The 21,511-nt window shown below is 51.9% G+C and overlaps 1 protein-coding gene across 3 annotated transcripts in view; it reads right to left on the bottom strand.

Annotated features, from left to right (window-relative positions):
- Nucleotides 1–5,677: 5,677 nt before the first annotated feature.
- The window catches only part of SLC49A3 (solute carrier family 49 member 3), a 28,956-nt gene continuing 13,122 nt past the window's right edge, over nt 5,678–21,511 (bottom strand). For 2 of the 3 annotated variants that reach the window (XM_068926992.1, XM_068926994.1), the window contains 8 exons: nt 17,812–17,888; nt 17,557–17,694; nt 16,874–16,990; nt 15,113–15,265; nt 9,853–10,010; nt 8,651–8,763; nt 7,502–7,702; nt 5,678–6,147 (listed from right to left, as the gene is read on the bottom strand). In XM_068926992.1, coding sequence (XP_068783093.1) covers nt 7,548–7,702; nt 8,651–8,763; nt 9,853–10,010; nt 15,113–15,265; nt 16,874–16,990; nt 17,557–17,694; nt 17,812–17,888 — 911 coding nt within the window. In that variant the 3' untranslated portion in view covers nt 5,678–6,147; nt 7,502–7,547. The remainder of the gene's footprint in view (nt 6,148–7,501; nt 7,703–8,650; nt 8,764–9,852; nt 10,011–15,112; nt 15,266–16,873; nt 16,991–17,556; nt 17,695–17,811; nt 17,889–21,511) is intronic. The other variant, XM_068926993.1, reaches the window with a different exon arrangement.

Here is a 21,511-nt window from a genome sequence, read left to right as displayed (position 1 = left end):
CTTTACTGAAGCCATGCTGACTACTCCTCATCACCTTCTGGTCCTTCATATGCTTACAGATGGCCTCCAGGGCGAGCTGTTCCATCACCTCTGCAAGGACTGAGGGGAGGCTGACTGGCCTGTAGTTCCCTGGGTCCTCCTTGTGGCCCTTTTTTGAAGGCTGGAGTGATATTTGCTTTCTTCCGGTCCTCAGGCACTTCTCCTCATGGCCATGACCTTTCCCAGATGATGGAGGGTGGCCTTGCAATGACATCTGCCAGCTCCCTCTGCACTTGCGGGTGCATCCCATCAGGGCCCATGGACTCGTGTATGTCCAGTTTGCTAAAGTGATCCCTAACCGGATCCTCCTCCAACAAGGGAAAGTCTTCCTTTCTCCAGACTTTCTCCCTAGTCTCTGGGGCCTGGGATTCCTGTGGGCCAGTCTGAGCAGTAAAGACTGAGGGGAAGAAGGCATTCAGTATCTCTGCCTGTTGTCTATCCTCTGTCACCAGGGCCCCTGCCCCATTCAGCAGTGGGCCCACATTTTCCACAGTCTTCCTTTTGTTACTGATGTATTTAAAGAAGCCCTTCTGCTGTCCTTGACATCCTTCTCCAGATTAAACTCCAAATGGGCTTTGGCCATCCTAGCCCTATCCCTGCATACTTGGACAACATCCCTGTATTCCTCCCAGAAGACTCATCCCTACTTCCACCTTCTGTACGCTACCTTCTTCTCTTTGAGTTTTGCCAGGACCTCCTTGTTCATCTGTACAGGTCTCCTGCTCCCTCTGCTTGACTTCTTACTCAGAGGGATGCACTGTTCTTGAGCTTGGAGGAGGTGAGCTTTCTTGGGTCCCTCTTCCTTCTAGGGCCCAATGCCATGGGATTCTTCCAAGCAGGTCCGTGAAGAGGCCAAGTTTGCTCTCCTGAAGTCCAGGGTTGCGATCCTACTTTTTGCCCTGCTCCCTCCCCTTAGGATCCTCCATCCACTATCTTGTGATCACTGCAGCCAAGGCTGCCCTTAACCTTCACCTCTCCAACCAGCCCTTCCTTATGTGCAATTACAAGATCCAGCAGCGTGCCTCTCCTTGTTGGCTCCTCTTTCACCTGTGTCAGGAAGTTATCATCCGTGCTCTCCAGGAAGCTGCTGGATTGCTTGTGCCTTGCTGTGTTGTCCCTGCAGGAGATATCGGGGTGGTTCAAGTCCCCCATGAGGATCAGGGCCTGTGAACGTGAGGCTACTTCCAGCGGGGTGTAGAAGGCCTCGTCTACTTCTTCTGGCTGATTAGGTGGCCTGTAGGAAACACCCACAGCACTATCACCCGTGTTAATCTGACCCTTCATCCTTACCCACAAGCTCTCGGCCAGCCCATCATTCACCCCCAGGCAGAGCTTCATTCGTTCCAGCTGCTCTCTTGCATGAGGAGCCACTACCCCTCCTTGCCTTGCTGGCCTGTCCTTCCTAAAGAGCCTGTAGCCATCCACGGCAGCATTCCAGTCATGGGGGCTATCCTACCACATCTCTGTAATTGCAATGAGCTCATAGCCCTGCAACTGCACACAGATCTCTAGTTCCTCCTATGTATTCCCTATGCTGTGAGCATTGGTGTCAAGGCACTTCAGAGAGATATCCGAGCCTGCTGATTTCCCAGAAGGGGTGCAAGAGGTTTCCCCATAGTCTTGTCTTGTAGGCACTTCCTCGCCTGCCTGCAAATGCTTGAGGCATCACCACTTGAGCCCTGTTTTGCTGACTGCGTGTTCCCTCTAACTCTTCCCTTCCCCCATCTTTCCTAGTTCAAAGCCCTCCTGAGCAGGTTGGCCAGCCTATTGGCAAAGATGCACGTGCCCCGTTTAGCGAGGCGGATCCCATCTCTCCCAAGCAGATGTTGACCTTCAGACAGGGTCCCGTGGTCCTAGAAACCAAAATCCTGTTGCTGACACCAGCTGCGCAGCCAGTTGTTTACTTGCCGTATCCATCTGCTCCTCCTCCTCCCATGCTTCCCCCTCACCACCAGGATCAAGGAGCAAACCACTTGCGCCCCCACAGTCCTGACCACCACCCCCAGAACTCTGTAATCATGTTTGATGCTTTCCAAGTTGCCCTTGGCAACTTAACTTCAATGCCCACTTAGAAGAGCATCAGGGGGTAGTAGACAGAGGGGTGGAAAAGCTTGGGCAGTCTCTCCACGACATCCCAGAACCGAGACCCCAGCAAGCAGCAAACCTCTTTGGACAAGAGGTCAGATCGGCACAGGTGCCTCTGTCCCTCGCAGCAGGGAGTCACCCCCTACAATCACTCGCTGCTTTCTCTGGGAGCTTCTGCATGGCACAGGGTCTACCAGCTCAGATGCTTCACAGGAAGTCATGGCCAGCTCCTCCTCAGCTTGGAGGGCAGTGAATCTGTTCATCAGCTGCAAGTCTTCAGGAGGAGCAGGAGCCTTTCTCCTCAGACGAGAAGTCACCAGTTCCCTGCCTTCATCTTCTTTGGAGTTATCACTTACCATTCCATAAGGCGCAGAGCCCACCTTCGTCTCCACTGAGCGCTGAGACTCTTGAAGCCATAGCATCTCTGAGAATACCCCATCTATCTCTCACGCCTCCTCTTGGATGCTGCGCAGCTTCCTGCCTTCCTCCTGTAACTCCTTGACCTGGCAACGCGACACGTCAACAACAGCTCACCTTCAGCAGAAAAGTTGACTGTCAGCTCCAGCCTCAAAGAGAGACCCCCAGCACTCCCTGCAGCCTGAGACTTGCGGAGCTGCATCTGCCCTCAGAAGGTCTATCTGGGTGGAGGCCTCCAACATGGCAAACGCAGCAGCTCCAACGCCTATGGGAGAACGCACTCTGTGGCACTGACTGAAAGGGTGCTTGATCCACCTAATCAAGAGTCAGCTGGAACAAAGGCCCCAACTCCCTCTGATCAGGGGCAACAAACAGAGCTCGTTAGCAGCAGCTACCCCTAGCTAGAGTTTCCCAGCAGAAGTTAATGCCTCCTGTGGCTGTCCTTCCCTAGCTCTCCTTACCTGTCAGCATCAAGCACCCCCTAGTCCCTCAGAGGGTCCCCAGAAAGCCCCTACAACCTCCAAAAAAGTTCTCAGAAGACCTAAGTAGAGCCCAATCACTGCTGTACAAATGGCTGCATCTGTTGGCTGCCTCTGTTAGGTGCGCTCTGGGAGGTGCACTCTAGGCCTGACGGAAACCTCAGTGGATAGTGACAGCAACAGAAAGCTCCCTCCGCTTCGGTGGGCAGTTTGGTTGTTCAGCTACGGACAGAAGCCCAGGAGCAGCTGGATGAGGAGCTGCCGGGGGAAATGGCACCTAGAGAGTCCCCTGCCACCAGAGCCACCTGCCACGCTGCAACACCGACGCTGTGCCGGAGGCCGCACTGCTCAGCCCTGAGAGCTGGGCTCCCAGCCCCATCTCTGCCAAGGCACCGCATGGCCTCCTCAGAGCCCTCACGGCAGGGCTTCTCTCTCTGACTCTCCCCACACCCTCCGACCAGTCCTTGCCTGCAGGCTCGGTCTTCACCCTCACTGACTTTGTGCGTGCTGTCCTGAGGGAGCTCTCTTGCCTGCAGGCTGCGGCGCCTCCACTGCAAGGAGTGCCTGTGTCCAGCCAGCAATGCCAGTATTCCCAGTGCGGTGCTGTCGCTCCGTGCAAAGCTGTGGGCCAAGGTGGGCTCACAGCTCTTGCTGCAGCTGGGGGTGCAGAATGTGTGCACGCCTGCCTCTGCTCCGTCCTGCAGGAGAGCAAGGGTGGGTGCTTGGCTTTGAATTCTGGACTGCTCGAGGGCTGACACAGCGGGAAGCCCTCAGCCCAGGGATCGCCTGGGGCTGCACCTCCTCGCCAGCCCAGCAAGATGCCGCATGCCCGGAGGCCAAGCCATGCTGCGGGCAGCGCAGCCAGGGCTCTGCCCCGGGCCCTGCCCGACGCTGAGAGGCGCGTGCCGTGCACCCTCGCTCGGCGCCCGGCGCCTCCTCTCCTGCGTGCGCCCGACTACCAGACGCTCGAGCTGGGCAGGCAGCGCAGGAGGAAGGCGGCTCCGCAGGACGGGTGAGTGCCGTGGCTGCGCGCGCGACCCTGCCGCTGCCCTCCCTCAGCCGCCCGGCCCTCTGCCCACGGCCGCCCACGGCTGCTCGGCCACTGCGGGGCTCCCTGCAGCAGTCTGCAGCCGCCGGCAACAGCTGCCTTGGTTGGAGCTTGGGCACTGGGTGCCACTGGACAACATCCTCAGCCTTGCTGGGCAACCGCCGAGGGAGCCGGCCGGGCCCAGCTGCACTGGCCCCTGCTGCCCCGCGCATCCCCCACCAAAGCCCCTTGCTGCTCGCTCGCTGCCTTGCTCCAGCGCCAGCTGCACGCCCCCCAGCAGCACGCGCCCGCCCCGCTGGGGCCAGCTTTGCAGCCAGCAGGCAGCAAGGCGCCAGCCCTGGCTCCCACTGCTGCTCTGCGGCTCGCTGGCTGCCTCGCCCTGCGCTGTGCCCAGGGCAGCCCTCAGCAAGGCAGCCGCCGGGCGCCTGCAGGACCTCATGGTGCTCTCTGCTCTCTCGCAGCCCTGACACCTTCTCCCGCATCTTCCACCGGGAGAGAGTGCCGCGCAACGTCCTCGGGGCCGAAACGCACACGCCCCAGCCGCCAGAGAGGCTCCCCGAGCTGCGCAACAGCCCCCATCCCCGCCACATCCGCAGGATCGCCGCCTTCGTGCAGGGGCTCGCGCAGCCCGTTTTCCTGGTGCGCACCGAAGGCACCGAGGCAGAGCAGGTAGGAAGTGCTGCCTCCCTTGCCCGCGGACAAGCAAGGGCCACGGGCACCAAGAGCGCTGCGCACGCCAGGCAGGGCCAGCAGAAGCAGTGGGCACGTAAGGGCCCCCCCCGGCCAAGGGCAGGGGCTAGGGTGCCTGCCCCAGGGCAGCCCACGGCAGCGCAGCACAGCCTGGCGAAGCTCAGCACGGCAGCACCTTTCAACAGCGTCCCTTCTCCTTGGCAGGCTCGCTGGTGGGAGTGGGCAGGCAGCCCAAGCGCCGCACAGCGCTTCAGGAGGCCAGCCTGTAAGTTGTGTCCAGCCGCAGAGCCCGCATGCAACCGCCCTCCATCTTGGGGAAGCCGCGCGCCTTGCGGCAGTGCAGCCCCCTCGGCCCCCGAGCCCCAGCCGCGGGCTCTGCCTAGCTGCCCGTGCACAGGCCACCCCCTCCCTGGATGCTGCCAGCACGTCAAGACCCTTCTGCTCTCGCCAGCCTCTGGCAAAGGCTCTATCCCTGAGGCACCTCCTTATAAATTGTTATGTCTGATGTACTGGGTTAAAGAAAATTTCCCCTTTTAAATCTCTTGCTTTAAATGCTTAGATAAAGATGAAAGTGCCTTAGCTGGGGCAAAGCCGACCTTCTAACCAGGAAATTTGCAGATTTTTGGAGGGACTTTCTAGCAGTGTTCTTCCTCTCTCCTTTAGCCTAGAAATGTGTCATTCAAAATAGAGCTAACACTGGTGTAACCTACAGCTCATATCACCCTGCCTTTGAGGTATCTGAAATACCACTTACCCTCATTATTTTGAATATCACTTCATGGACATTGGGAGACCATTGGGAGAACATTGGGAGATGTTGAGAGAACACTGACTTTTGCCTTGGGCTGCATAGCTGGCCTGATGCACCTTCGCATCTCTAAAATACTCTTTTAATATTCAACGAGTGAGAAGAGCTGAATCTTTTCTTAAATTGCCCTTTATTAAAAAAACAGAAGTGCCTGCAGAAATATAAAATCATCAAACACCAAGTTCTTTCTGCTTCCTGGTACAGTAGGACTCAGGAATTACAGGTAAATTTAGTATTAATCTGTCCACAGCATTAGGTCCAGTGTTGCAGGGAGGGGCTCAGCTGATAAGCTAGTTTTGAAAAAGACAGCAAATCCAACTCCTCTGATACGTCACAGTTCGCTTTTTTTGAATTCCTCTTCCTTTCTGCTCCTTTAGATGGAAATCAGTGATTGACGGTGACAGCAGGGCTGCAGCTGTAGGAACTGGCAGGCTTCTGTAGGACAATGCAGCTAGGTGTCTTCTAGAGGAAGAGCTTTCCAGTCGTGGATGGGAAAGAGACTCCAGGCAGTGAGAGAGCTCCTCTTTATAGGTTTCCGCAGGAAAAAATGCATCCTTCACTTTGGTAATGTTCTAGCTAGACTGGAGAAAGTTAGTCACTTTATCTTCAGAGCTCAAATTTTCAACAATTTCCCTTGATTAATAAAAGTGCTGAGATCTCCTTGCAAACTGCATGATACAAAGCCTCACTCAGCCTTACCTATCTTATTTCCTCTTGCACTGAAATGCCATAGGAGAACAAGCGCTCAGGCTGTATACCTAGACTTGAATAACAGAGCAGGACAGTGGATTGCTGTGCAAGTATTGCTGTTTGTAGAAGGCAGAAAAGCCCACCTATACCCTTTGCATTTTTTATGGTAACTGAACTCCAAAGGGGTTCTTTTGTGCACCCATCTCTTCAAACGCTGAAGGACAGCTATCAATTGCACTGGGAACTGGAAGATGCCTGTGTGGTGTTGCTCCTAACTTGACCTTCCTCAAAACAACTCATATCATTTGCAGAAACTTGTAAAGACTCCCTGCACTCTTTAAGTGCCTATTTTCTTGCCACCTTTCCCTCAAGGCGCTGTTGTGTCATTTTCCAGAAAGTAAGCTCCCTCAGTGTTCCCCTGTAGAAGAGCACAAGTCTTGGCCTAGGGAGGGTACACAGCTGTGATCTTACAATGGCAGGTTCATCGTCTTGTGGAAATTTTGAACCACTGGGATAGCAGGAGAGATGGTGAGACAACAGGAATGCAAGGGAAAACAAACTGATCCTGAATGTCTCAACATTTGGCAAGGGACTAGAAATGGCAAGGAAGGCTGCTACGTTTAATATTTTTTGCTTACTGATTTCTTTTTTTATGGTCAGCTCTGCAGGCAGAGCTTTCCTTTTCCCATTTGTAGGAGAGGACGATGTGGCTCATTGTAACAGACTCATACTGCAGATCACATGCCTATGCCTCCTTCCTGCAGCAGAAAGATGCTCTAGCTCCTGCCACCCTTTAGCCAAGGAAGAGGCACAATTAGCTCCAGCTTAGAGGGCATACAGGAACTGCAGTACTTGCAAGCTTTTCTGACAGCTTTGTGATAGGCATGCCTTACATCCCTCTGAAAGCTTCACCCTAGGTTGAAGCACATGAAAATGAAAAAAACGGCTAAAGTATGATGCTCTTCTCCTCTGCCACATTCCTTTAGCTTGAATCAAGGCAGCCGAAAATACCTGTTATTCTGTAGTTGTCCATTCCCCTCTGACCTTTCTGGCCTCACAACCACCCTGTACCTTACAGCCCAGCTTCAGAAATAAATGCCAAAGTTGGGGAAGCTCAAAAAGGGTACCCCACTAGCTCTGCTCTAGCCCTTTCCTTGTGCTATCCAGGCTGCCTGCTGTGCAACAGCACCCAAACATCCCAGTGTTCCAGGGGAGCACTCACAGTCGCAACCCCTGCCCACAGACCTGAATCTTTCCATAATCGGCCCTTGGTGTGTCCTTTTCAACATGGTTAGGCTTCAGGAACAGTTGCTGCTGCTGTATCTTCTCCATTGACCAAAGTGCCACTGTTGTTCTCAGCATGGAGCCGCTTGTAGTCAGTATTGAAAAAGATGACGTAGAAACAAGCCATGGCGCTGCAGAGCCCTGCTAGCACCAGTGTTGGAACTGTAAGAAAGACAGACTTTTAGAGGGTGAATCTGTGACTCCCCAGAGGTGCAGAGGTCTAGAGGTCAGCTCCCCAGGAGCTGCACAGTCTTGGTGATCCCCTCCCAAGGGTGTTCCCAAGGCAGGTGTGCAGCTCACAGTGGGGCAACAGTGGTTTGTTAAGAGCCAAAGTTCCTCTCACAGAAGGCCATAAGTTCCTCTCACAACCACATAAGAAGAGGACTTGAATGAAATATGGGATGTTTCCAGGATACCTGTCCTGCTTCGTCCCGCAGGTTGGAGGGCTTACACTGGTGCACACAGTGTGTGCGTGTGTGCACGCGCGTGCGCTCATGCTGAGCGTATGTTAGGGGTGGGTAATGAAAGCTACAAGAAAGACTTAATCAAAACACTTGGACTTCCTAACAGAACGGGTCCACACTTGTGATGTCTCTTGCTACAGAGTCAGCAGAGAGCAAAGTGTAGCAAAGGTCCCTGAAGGAAAAACTTTAATTTAAGAAATGTTTGTGTCCTAAGAACATTTCTGATGCAAAAAAAGTAAATTTAAAAAGGCTATACATGATGGCCTGGAAGTAGTTGTGTAATCTTGGGCCTGACACACTGCGAAGGAGTACAAGCGATGCTGCATGCATACTGCCTTCCTCCAGAACACCTTCTCACTGTCTTGGTGAAGCTCAGGTCTCTGGAATGTGGCCAGAAGAGAAATTTTAACCTGTGGCCAGGAACAGCACTCATGGCACCTTAGGGGTATTCCGTTTCAGCCTTGCGCTGTATTTTAGCTGCAGCAGCAGGGAGTGCACCATCAGGGTGGGAAAGGTGGCTAAAAGACAGGCTACAGCTGGAATAAGCCCTGCAAGCTCCCTGACAGTGAGACCTGGGAGGGGCTGGGGGGGGGGGCGCATGGGGTGCAACTGAGTGTCCAGTGTGGTTTCCCAAAGAGATGCTTACTGGTCCAGTCCAGGGCTCCATCTTGGTCGAGGGAACAGGTGGAGGATGGGTCCTCAGAAACCCGCACAGTGAGGGCTTGCAGCAGAATCATTAAAATCACACCTTGGACCTGACTGAGGGGAGAAGCCATCATGCGGTTACTGCTCCTGCCAAATTCACCAATGCTGTCACAGGGCAGCCAGGCTGCCCTAGTGGGGAGGAAGTGAAGCCCCTGTATGGAGCAGGGTCCTTCTAGTGGAGCAAACTACTGCCAGCTGCCTCTGACCCAGGCCCTCAGTCACTAGCCCTGGCTCACAGTCTGGCCTTTCAGCATGCCCTCAGACACATGGTCAGTGTGGCAGAGCCATGGTGTACTTCCACCAGAGGTGGACAGGTGTTGAACCTCAGCTGTCAGGGAGCTGAGGCTTAGTCAGTGGGCAGAGATTGGAAATACACACTGCAGGGGAGAGAATGGGAAAAAGCCAGACAGTGAGTTCAGTCTCCTCCTCTTTCACAGCTGGCTGCCACAACCCATAGGAGACAACAGCCTTCAAGGGAAGGTATCCAGTGCCCTTCTTTGACAGCTGTTCATTGCTGCCGCTGCACTCCGTGATGCACACACGTGCTGGGCTGTGCACATCACTGCTTAGAGCTCCAGGGCATACTTCCTGCTGCAGTCCAGTGCCAGCCCAAGGCACTGAAGCTGAGCATGGAAAGGACTGGCACTGCCCTGTCTGGTGTGGACCAGCTGCCCTAAGAGTGATGAGCCTCATCTTGCCCATGGGAGCACTGAGGCCCCTGTGCTGCCGTGGAAATGGGCACTGCTCTTGGGTGCACAGACATAGGTGCTGCTGAGTAGGGTTATCATCTCCCTGCTTTGTGCCACGGAAGGGAGACCTGCAGCTGTCTTCTTGCCCTTCTTGCCTTAGACGCACATACTCTTCCTTGTTTTAAACTCTTTAGTGGAAGTTCATCAGCTCTGTGACTCAGATCAGGATGGATGGCCAGCAGCTCTCTTCCCTTTGTTTAGGACAAAACCAATAGACTCCTCCTCACTCCATCCGTGGCAAGCTCCCCCCTTGTCATGCTCATGTCCATGTGCACCAGAAAGAAGAAACTCAGCAGCACGGCTGGCAGGGATGTCCATGCTCTGCTTTATTTGCACCCACACCCCTGTCACTACCCAAGCTCAACTGTTAGAAAGGTTTAACTTGCCTCCTTACCTTGCAACAAAAATCAGGCCTGTAGATGTGCCCTCTCCCACGGGGTAGGAGCACTCAACAGCCAGCTCCATGGCAATGGGGTAGATGGCAAAACCGAAGAACCCAAACAGCGAGCTGGCTATGGCCAGGGTTATGGCCTGGTGTCTGAACCGAGATGCCTGCAGGTGGAGAAAGAGTGCCAAAGCCTTTACCAGAACTGCTGCAAAGAAAGTCTCTGAACCTGTACTTCACTATCATCTGAGGGAAGTCCCAGTGGTTCTCTGCTTTCACCAGTACCTTGCTCATCCTTTTATTGAAATACCTCTTTTACCTGAAGCCCTCTAGAGTCAACAAATGGCTACAGGAGATGTATCTGTTGAGTTTAAGCAATGGGAGAGAGAGATCAGCAGAATTATCCAGAAAACAGGGTTGTGGTCCTATTACTGTGACTTGATTCCCTGGTCAGCAGCTTACCAGAAATGCCCTCAGCTTATCTCCAGTATGAAGGGAAACACACACCTTCCTCCTGGTACAAGCTAATGTGTCTAAAGTGACATTTGGAGTAGGTTACATATGAAAACTCATCTGGTTGCTGCAGCTCAATCTAGGCTGAAAACTATTATGTATCAACACTGTCAGAATCACAGAATCACAGAATCACAGAATCGTTTAGGTTGGAAGGGACCTCTGGAGATCATCTAGTCCAACCGCCCTGTTCAAGCAGGGTCACCTAGAGCATATTGCCCAGGATCACATCCAGACGGGTTTTCAATATCTCCAGGGAAGGAGACTCCACCACCTCTCTGGGCAACCTGTTCCAATGCTCTGTCACCCTCACAGTCAAGAAGTTTTTTCTCAGGTTCAGATGGAACTTCCTGTGGTTCAGTTTCTGCCCATTGCCTCTTGTCCTGTTGCTGGGCACCACGGAGAAGAGGCTGGCCTCATCCTCTTGACACTCCCCCTTCAGATACTTGTACATGTTGATGACATCCCCTCTCAATCTTCTCTTCTCCAGGCTGAACAGGCCCAGCTGTTGCAGTCTTTCTTCATAGGAGAGATGCTCCAGCCCTCTAATCATCTTGGTAGCCCTCCGCTGGACTCACCCCAGCAGTGCCATGTCTCTCTTGTACTGGGGAGCCCACAATTGGGCACAGTACTCCAGGTGAGGCCTCCCCAGGGCTGAGGAGAGGGGCAGGATCACCTCCCTCCACCTGCTGGCAACACTCTGCCTAATGCAGCCCAGCACACCCTTGGCCTTCTTGGCCACAAGGGCACACTGCTGGCTCATGCTTAACTTGTTGTCCACCAGCACTCCCAGGTCCTTCTCGGCAGAGCTGCTTTCCAGCAGGTCAACCCCCAGCCTGTACTGGTGCATGGGATTATTCCTGCCTAGGTGCAGGACCCTGCACTTGCCTTTGTTGAACTTCAGGAGGTTCCTCTCCGCCCAGCTCTCCAGCCTGTCCAGGTCCCTCTGAATGGCAGCACAGTCTTCTGGTGTGTTAGCCTCTCCCCCCAGTCTAGTATCATCAGCAAACTTGCTGAGGGTGCACTCTGTCCCTTCCTCCAGGTCACTGAGGAATATATTGAACAAGACTGGACCCAGGACTGACCCCTGGGGGACACCACTAGCCACAGGCCGCCAACTTGACTCTGCGCCATTCACCACAACCCTCTGAGCTCGGCCATCCAGCCAGTTCTCAAGCCACCTCACTGTCCACTCGTCTAGCCCACACTTCCAGAGCTTACCTAGGAGGATGTGATGGGAGACAGTGTCAAAAGCCTTGCTGAAGTCCAGAAAGACAACATCCACTGCTCTGCCCTCATCTACCCAGCCAGTCATTCCGTCATAGAAGGCTATCAGATTGGTCAAGCATGATTTCCCTTTGGTGACTCCATGCTGACCACTCCTGATCACCTTCTTGTCCTCCACATGCTTAGTGAGGACCTCCAGCAGGACCTGTTCTCTCACCTTTCCAGGGATGGAGGTGAGGCCGACAGGCCTGGAGTTTCCTGGCTCCTCCTTCTTGCCGTTTTGGAAGACTGGGGTGACATTGGCTATCTTCCAGTCCTCAGGCACCTCTCCTGATCTCCGGGATCTTTCCAAGATGATGGAGAGTGGCCTAGCGATAACATCCGCCAGCTCCCTCAGCACTCCTGGGTGCATCCCATCGGGGCCCATGGATTTGTGGATGTCAAGTTTGGACAAAAGATCTCTAACCTGATCCTCCTCCACCAAGGGAGAGTCTTCCTTTCTCCAGCCTTCCTCTCTTGTCTCCAAGGTCTGGAATTCCTGAGGGCTGGCCTTAGTAGTGAAGACGGAAGCAAAGGCAGCATTCAATAACTCTGCCTTCTCTGTATCCTTTGTCACCAGGGCACCTGCCCCATTCAGCAGCGGGCCCACGTTTTCCCTAGTCTTCCTTTTGCTCTTGATGTATTTGAAGAAGCCCTTCTTGTTGTCCTGGACATCCCTTGCCAGATTTCATTCCGAATGGGCCTTAGCCTTCCTTGTTGCTTCCCTGCATACTGTGACAACGTCCCTGTATTCCTCCCAAGTGGCCTGTCCCCTTTCCCACATTCTGTACACTTCCTTCTTCTGTTGGAGTTTTGCCAGGAGTTCCTTGCTCATCCATGCAAGTCTCCTGCCCGCTTTGCTGGACTTCTTCCTCAGAGGGATGCACTGATCCTGAGCCTGGAGGAGGTGATGCTTGAATATGAACCAGCTTTCTTGGACCCCTCTTCCTTCTAGGGCCCTACCTCATGAGATTCTTCCAAGAAGATCCCTCAAGAGGCCAAAGTTAGCTCTCCTCAAGTCCAGCGTTGCAATCCTACTCATTGCCCTGCTCCCTCCTCACAGGGTCCTGAACTCCACCATCTCATGGTCACTGCAGCCAAGGCTGCCCCCAACCTTCACCTCTCCAACTAGACCTTCTTTGTTTGTTAGTACAAGGTCTAGCAGCGCACCTCTCCTCGTTGGCGTCTCCACCACCTGGGTCAAGAAATTATCATCAATGCTTTGCAGGAACCTCTTTGACTGTTTGTGCCTAGCTGTGCTGTCTTCCCAGCAGATGTCAGGGTGGTTGAAGTCTCCCATGAGAACCAGGGCCTATGATGGTGAGGCTACTTCCAGCTGTCTGTAGAAGGCCTCATCGATGACTTCCTCCTGGTCAGGTGGCCTGTAGTAAACCCCCACAACCGCGTCACCCATGTTACCCTGCCCTTTAATCCTTGCCCATAGGCTCTCAACTTGCTCTTCATCCACCCCGAGGCAGAGCTCCATACATTCTAGTTGCTCCCTCACATAAAGAGCAACTCCACCACCTTGCCTTCCTGGCCTGTCTTTCCTAAAAAGCACATAGCCATCCATGACAGCATCCCAGTCATGTGAACTATCCCACCATGTCTCTGGAACTGCAATGAGATCATGGCCCTGCGACCGCACACAGATCTCTAACTCTTCCTGCTTATTCCCCATGCTGCGTGCATTGGTATACAGGCATTTCAGAGAGCCAGTCAAGCACGCAGGCTTCCCAGAAGAGGTGCAAGAGGATCCTCCATAGCCATGTCCCATGCTGTCTCCCCTGGTTGTATGCACCCGCTGGAGGCATCCTGACTTGAGCGGTGTTTTACTGACTCCTCTGCCACTATACCACTCCCCTTCCCCCATCTTGCCTAGTTTAAAGCCCTCCGTACCAGGCTGGCCAATCTGTTGGCAAAGACACGCGTGCCCTGCTTGGTAAGGTGGATCCCATCGCTCCCTATCAGCTGTTGATCTTCAAACAGGGTCCCATGGTCAATCTTGGCACCCTTCAAACAGGGTCCCATGGTCAGACTCACTTTTGTAACACTAAGGTATTATTAAAAAAAAGAAAAAAGCTAGTGACATCAGAATCATCCACAGACGCTGGTGATTAGTTTAGTTCCTAAAACAACCTCATCCCCAGTCTGCTGGAAGGAGTACGGCCTTGTCCAGCCAATGCTAGTAAAGCCAAGAGGGTAATTCCTGCCACCATAGGGTTGGTGTCTCCTTCATTACCCATGATTTACATTCCCACAGGGGAACACTAGGTGTGTCTCTTGACATAGCTGCAGGAGGCCTGTCCCAGCTACGCTGGTTAATGGCAAAGCAGCAGCCAAGCACATGGAAAACTTTATTTGTCTGGAATTCTAGTTCAAAGCATCAAGATATCAAACAGATTTGGATGTGTTGTTTTTGTGTTCCTACTTTGAATGAGTTCTTCACCTGTTTGGGTGGGATGGGAGGAGATGAGAAGGGAGGGAAGGGAAGAGAAGGGAAGACAAGGCAAGGGAAGGCAAAGGAAGGGAGGGGAGGGGAGGGGAGAAGGGAGAAGGGAGAAGGGAAGTGGGAAGCATTTACTTGTTTCTCCTGACACAGTCTCATGTTTACTCTGTGCTCTGCCTGAGTCCAAGTATGCTGACCTGTATTCAAAGCATCCAAAATGCCAGAGCACTGAAGAAGGGAATGTGAGGTCTGCATCAGGCACCCCTTCCTATAGTGAGCAAGGCATAACATTTGTCTGTCTCTGCAAAGTGGAGCTAACATCACGGGGATCTTGGCTCAGTAGGAAGAGTAATCACACCTGTGTTATAAGGTAGTCTGCGTTTTTCAGCAAGCAGGAGAAACGCACAGCACAAGTCTGTTGGGAAAACAGAGGCCTGCACCAGCTTGGACCTCTGCAGGTCCCAGAGCCTCATGCCTCCTGCTCAGTTTCCTGCTGGGTGATGGCTCCCATTGGCGAGTGAATGGGTTTGTGTCCAGCACCTGCACTCCAGTCCCATGGGTATGAAGTCTCCAGGCTCTGCCTTCCTCTCCTAGCTGGATTAATGCAGCCCCCTTTTCTTGCTCAGCATCTCTGTTTTGACCAGGTCCTTTCTGCTGGCCTTAGACTCTGGGCAGCCATCATTGTTAAAGGGAGGCATTGGGAAAACTATGGCCATCTTGTTCACTTTTGTAATACTGATGCTTAGCAATTCCATTGCCTTTTTGACAAGAATGACCCTGAGGACAGTAAGCAAAAATGGCAATCCAATGGAAGGAAGTAAACTAAACCCATTTATTCCTAACCTAAAACATTTTTTGTGACTCTGTGAAATGTGCAGGAAAGGGTTTTTCTTTAAAACATTCCTTCCCCATGGAGACATTCCTGAAACATAACAGGTAGCTTAATAAATACCATGACATCAAGTGACCTTGTTTCGAGTTGATGATTTATCAGATGGCAAGTAGGCCCACAGATATGGCACAATGCAAGGGAGAACTCACCACTGCAAACACGATGCTAGCGAGTGCACTCAGACAGAAACAGATCTTGGTGGATTCTATAAACTTCCTTGTTCGGTCGACATACAGTCCTAATAGGAAGGCACCCAACAAACCGCAGGTGGTGAACAATGCACCATTCAGGCCAGCAAATACCTGCAGGGCAGAAGGACAAGTGAGTGAGCAGCTAAAGCTGGAAGGTAGAGAGGTTTTAATGTCACTGACCCATCTGCCTGCTTCTGGTGGGTCACTTAGTGAGGCAGGACAGATTTCCCTGCCCTTTGCAATAGCCAAGGCCTCCACTAGGCCAAGCAAGGACAAGCAAATAACTTGCCCTAGAATGACTGCTGCTACAGGTGCCTGTGCACAACAGGGTCACAAGCAATCCCAGGTTCTCAGTGGATGATGAGTTTCTGCACACCTGACAAGGTAGTCTGGTGTGGGGTAGCAGCAGTTTCCTGGCATTGAAAGCTTCCATCTCACACGTGAGGGGGCTCTTGGCTCCTCCAGCAGGACCAAGTACCTGGTCCACACCTGCAGTGGCAGCAAATCCAACTTCTTTGGGATCTTCTATTTATAACCATGCTCTGAGCCCTTATCTTACCAGGAACCTGCACTGGCTGACTGCCCACCATAAGGCTGGTTGCCCAAAGACTGTTATACCAGATGTTGCACAGGCCGGCCGGGGCAGAGCGGTCTGAGCAGAGAAGCAGTGGGTGGCAGCAAGGATAGGACCTGTGCTCTACTGCCTGCCATGACTGTCTGTCCTTGCTTGTTCTCCCCCTTTCAGCTCCTTGAGAAGGAGTCGAAAGCAGACACCAAGTCTGAAAACAGAGAGGCTTCAATAAATTTGAGTAAACATTTTTGGGAGCCTCAAGGGCAGAGTAGATGGAAAAGGTGTCTGGAAGAGCTCCTGCGGGCTCTGTTGCAGGGCTGGGGCAGGCCAGTCCACACAGATAAAAGCACTGCACTGCACCAAAAGCAAGGCTGGGAAGCTTGGAAGGTTTCTGGTGAAAAGCCAGTGGACTGAGCCAGTGTGACCAGGCTGTGTGGCAAGAGTTTACAGTGATGAGCTGGGTATCAGATAGTTGTAGGAAATTGAGAGGGAGAGGAACAGAGAGCAGATAGGTAGATATGCAGGTGCAACAGCTGGAGAGGTGTTTTAAGAGGCCCTCTGTGGGGATAGCCCCTGCTATGGCAGGGAGAGAGCAGGTGGAACTGGCTGTGAACACCTTGTGCTCAACCCTGAAGGCAGCATTTAGCCAGGGCCTTGGGAAGGAAGAGAGCCTGGAGAAACAGAGCTGTCACAGCACCTGCGACCTCCTCTGCTGCCATGCCTTTGCTTTAGACTGGGCAGAGAAGGCAATTGCATCAGGCTGCCTCCAACTGCCTGCTCACTCCGTGGCCTGTATGGGCCTTCATCGCTTCTGGGGAAGGGGTCAGAGGGCTGCATAGGCAGCAGTCCTCTGCAGTGGCTTAGAAGAAACCCCAACACTCTTCTTTCCTCAACAGGGTCCAGGGAGAGAGGGCGTTTCATTTGCAAATGGGGGCCTGGCCAAGGGCAGTAAGGAAGATGCTGATCATCTGTTATACTGAAAGCCTGACTGCGCTCTGGATTAATGTGCTGCTTAACCTATAGTAGTTATTATCAGGAAATGAGTGCTAGACAGTGCAGCATATTCACCTGTCTTCATACAGTCAAAATGTTTGACTGTATCATAGATCATGTGGGAAGTGGGGAAGAAGGGAGACAGATAGACTCACATTTGAATATCCCTTTTCGCAGAGGATCTGTTCCAGCAAAGCTGAAAAGCAGGTGAACATCCCAATTCCTCCTCCAAAGCAAACAGCCAGGATGATGTATGACTTGTTTCTCAGGAGCTAGAAAAAGAAGTTACCACATAATTTAAAAGAAGTGGAGGGGAAAGAAAGACCCAGCTGTGACAGTGCACTTGAAGGTCAGTGTCTCTGATTCCTCAGTTAGAAAGGTGGAGAGGGCAATCCCGTGAGCGTTAGAGGAATTTGGCTTTCTGCTGTCAAGGGGGATTTTAAGCCCAGCCAAAGGGCAAGAAAAAATAGGTACTGTGTAGAGCAGAGGGGACTGCACAGTACCCTGAAGTTCTACCCTTCACTTTGCCATGTGCCTTGCTACCTGCATGTGGTCTGCTCAGATGGCTCAGGGTTGTGGCCCTCTTAGAGGAGCCCAAGTTTATCTGTCTGAGCCAACTGAACAGCAGCCAGTCCATGGCTGAATAGCCAGATAGCATCTCCCCCAGCTCTGCTTTGAGCAGATGCTTACTCCTCGAGGAAGGAAGAGACCTTCATCTCCTTCAAGGGACTGTCCATGGCAGGTTTGGTGGGGCAAGGTTCAGAGTCTGCTTTCTTGGCAGACTCCCCAGCACAACCCTCACTGCAGTGATGATTTCTCTCTGCGCTATGGCACTTACCATTTTGAGCCCTGCAAGGAATGGCTGAGAGGTAGAATTAGTGGCACTGGCAGAAGGAGGCGTTGGAGGAACCTTCTCATGAATCCCAACAGTTGCCAGAGCACAGGCTGTTACTGCTGGGATAGCATAAACACCAAGCTGCACAACACAATACAAAGATATGTTACCAGTCTTTCCAGCTCCACTGCCTGCAAATATATAAACCAGCTGGACCTCAAACAGCCCAGCTGCCTGATTAAACCAGTTTTCATTTACCATCAGTGGGATGTGCTTTCCTTCTGGAACTAGCGCAGGTGATAGCACGTTTGCTATGAGAATACCCAAGGGATTGGCTGTAAGAGAATAAAAAAAGACACTTGTTTTCACGTGAGCAGTCAGAATCACGTGTCCACCCCTTCTACCAGTCAGCACCAGTGTTGCAGGGTGCAGCAGAGCAGCAACAAGTAAGGACAGAGCAAGCTATATGCATGGAGAAACCGGGAGGGGAACACAGAAGTCAACTATGAGATCGCATTGTTGCCACATATGATTCCCCACTCCCATGATATCCATCTCAGAAATACATTTTCCTATGGCCCCTAACTACTGTAACAGGAAGCTGGTTTTCATCTGTGATTTATGATGTCCCCATTTTCACAAGGCTCCCCCTGTAAACACCAAGCTGAAGTGACAAAATGAAGATGGACCTATCCAAGCCATCTGTCCTGACGTCATTGCACTAATAGAGGCACTTTCCCTAGGCATCCTCAGATTCCCACTTGAACCTGGCGCTAGAAGAGAGGGTACCCCAGCATTAGCTGGGTTGCCTCTGAACACACTGGGATGCCCTCACATATCACCTCCTCAGCCTTCTCTTAGCTTAACATCCCCTGCCTGCTTCCCTGGCACAGCATTTTCCTCATTCATTTCACACATTCCTGCAGTGTGGTTATCCAGAGTCAGAGCCAGAGCCAGACAGCATTAAAACAAAAAGCATATCAGAGAGTCCTTCACAGTAAGCAGAAAAACAGCATTCCGTAAGCAACTTGCAGGTCGGGAGAAAGAACCAAACCACAGCTGGTCCATCCTAACCTTCCCCCACAAACAGTGTGCTTGTTGAGACTCTGACCAGGACTGGTGGGAAACAAAGTGATAGGTGTCAAGGAGAATTGCCTGGTCACCTTCTGCCACAGCCGTATGATGTGTTTAGCAATTTCATTCTCATGAGTAACAAACATTCCATCATTTGGTGGCTCTGTGAACTTATATTTATTCTAGAAAAAAAGTACAGCAAAACATCCCTTTTAAAATAATGAGAACTCATGTTACTGCTGGGTAAGCAGCTACCACAGCTATATTTCACATTTTCAGAAGACCAGGCGTCCAGGTCAATGCTTGCACATGCCAGGTGCAGCATGTTAGCACGACCACCTTCCCAGCTGTGCTCAACAGGAGGATGCTAATGGTGTGTGACACGTGCCAGAGCTCAACCGGTGTAACTGAGGTACCATGCTGAACTACAGCAACGTTCTCTGTGGAGCATAGGCAGTTCTGCCAAAGTCAAAAGTGCACAGAGACTTACCAAATCACAGAATCGCTGAGATGGCAGGCACCTCTAGAGATGATCCAGTCCAACCCCCCTGCTCAAAGAAGGGTCTATTGGAGCAGATTGCTCAGGGCTCTGTCCAGTTGGGTTTTGAATATCTCCAAGGGTGGAGACTCCACAACATCTCTGGGCAACCTGTTCCAGTCTTCAGCTACTCTCACAGTTAAAAAGCTTTTCCTTATATGTAAACAGAATTTCCTGTATTTTAGTATGTGCCGACTGCCTCTTGTCCTGTCACTAGATACCACTGAGACAAGTCTGACTCCAGTTGCTCTACACCTTCCCATCACATATTTATATCCATTGATATGTTCCCTCCAGAGCCTTCTCCAGTCTCCTTGCAGCTCTGCTAGCCTCTCCTCATATGCTGGATGTTGCAAACCCTTCATCATCTTAGTGGCTCTTCACTGGACTCGGTCCAGTGCATCTGTGTACTTCTTCACTGGAGAGCTCAGACTGGAAAACGGTGCTCCAGATGTGGTCCGGGGCAACATTCTTCCTAATGCTGCTCATGATGCTATTGGCCTTTTATGCCACATAGGCACGAAAAGTAAGAAAGCCCTATGAGAGCGCTCTGAACTGACACCAGCTCATTCCTGACTGCTTGCAAGCCAAAACATTTCCTCAGTAAAGCCCAGCCTATGGGGTTGGAGCTGAGTACTGTGTGGAATACCACTTGCTGACTCTGCTTGGGAATGTCCAAAATCGTAGGGGATAATTTTCTAACTTTAAGGAGATCTTTTGCAAACAGTCAGACGAGTAAAACTGATTTTCTACTAATACATATGTCCTTCCCTTCTTTTCCACTACAAAACCCTAGGTCTTCCTACTTTTCCCCACAGTTCCCAAATTACTCCCCTACCGCCAGCTCCTTTTGCATCCTCAAATAACTAGCTGGCTACGAGGCACTGTGTGCTGCACCTGGTTCAGTGCCGACTGCTGCCTGCTCAGCAGTTGGGCCAGGCAGAGACAGCAGATAGTGGGGGTGCACTGCAGGCCTGCTGAACCATTATGGCTTTTCATGTGGGTCTGGCTTCAGTGGCAGGCTGCTAATTTACAGAAAGTGCCTGAGAGCTTTTGGCCTCCAGTTTCCACAGGACAGGACTCAGACCAGACTGTACCACACTGCGCGCACACAAACATCTGACACTTGGAGCTCTTGAGTCTAGAGGCCATTTCAGTTAAGAGTTCCTTGGGAGGGCAGATGGACAGGCAACACAGCTGCACATGCCCTGTTTTCCCTGAGGGTAAAGTGTTGCATCTTTCTTGGAAAATGGCCTAGAGCTCCTATGGACAGAGTGGGTCTTTGCGTGGAAACCAGCAGTGGTATATATTACCAGCTTGCAGAGGAACCCCTCTGCTAAGTGAGAACCAACTCCAAGCCAAAAGGGGGCAATTCTAGCCAAGGCAGAGAATATAAACTGCTGAAAGCTACCATTTCCCAACTGAGAAAGAAGGCTAGCCTGACTGGCAATTCCTCCAGCAACTCCGCAAGGGTACCAGAGCTGACCATTCGGGTCCTTGCTGCGCAGGACAGGTCCCCTCCTTGAAATAAGTTTGGACAAGCAACAAGTCTTCTGGAAGGTCAGGAAGTTTAGCAGCACCCAGCAGAACCAGCCCTGGCCCCAAAGAATAGCAGTTGCAGCGTGAGGGGAGTTGGAGTACAGCGTGCTGTCATCTTTTTTTTTCTTTCCTCACTAACAAAACAGTTATGCTCACATGCAGCAAATCAGGATGCTTTCCTATGCACAGGAGAATGCACCAGTGGCTAAAATTAACTAAGTTAAGTTAATTAATTAACTTTCAAACGCTACACATAGTTAAGAAACAAGTGAGTATGCCAGGCTGCCTTGCGCTAGCCCAGATATCTCAGCTTGATGATTTTTTGGCCTGGAGAAGCCTCTGAAATTGTTCTGTGTACTCCAGATGGGAGCCTGACAGTCCCATGATTCCCCTTGAGCCTGCCTTCTATGTTCAGCCTCTATCAAGTCACCCACTTCACTGAGGCTTTTGCCCAGGCCTTCTCAGGTTATGTGATGAAAGGCTAATCACCATAAACACGAAGGCCCAGTGACCATCACATGAACAGTGATAAGCGGAGGAATCCCACTAACCTCATCAGTGCAAACTGATCAGAGCAGAGGATAGCCTAATCAGAGCACACTGACTACCTGAGCTACTCCCAGGGCTATCAAAGGAGAGTGACTGGCCCATTCTTTGGCTGTGAAACCCAGCGCAAGGAGACCAGGAGAGAAAGCTCTCTTTCCCAAATGTCTTGCAAACTAACCGAGGTTATTGCTATAAGGGGACTAGGATTTACTATAACACGACAGGAAAGCACTTAGGGATTGTGGGAACGTACAAGACTTA

The sequence above is a fragment of the Struthio camelus genome, chromosome Z (assembly GCF_040807025.1).
Source record: "Struthio camelus isolate bStrCam1 chromosome Z, bStrCam1.hap1, whole genome shotgun sequence".
NCBI lineage: Eukaryota > Metazoa > Chordata > Aves > Struthioniformes > Struthionidae > Struthio > Struthio camelus.
Note: the sequence above shows the minus strand (reverse complement) of the source record. Positions and strands in the feature narration are given on the sequence as shown.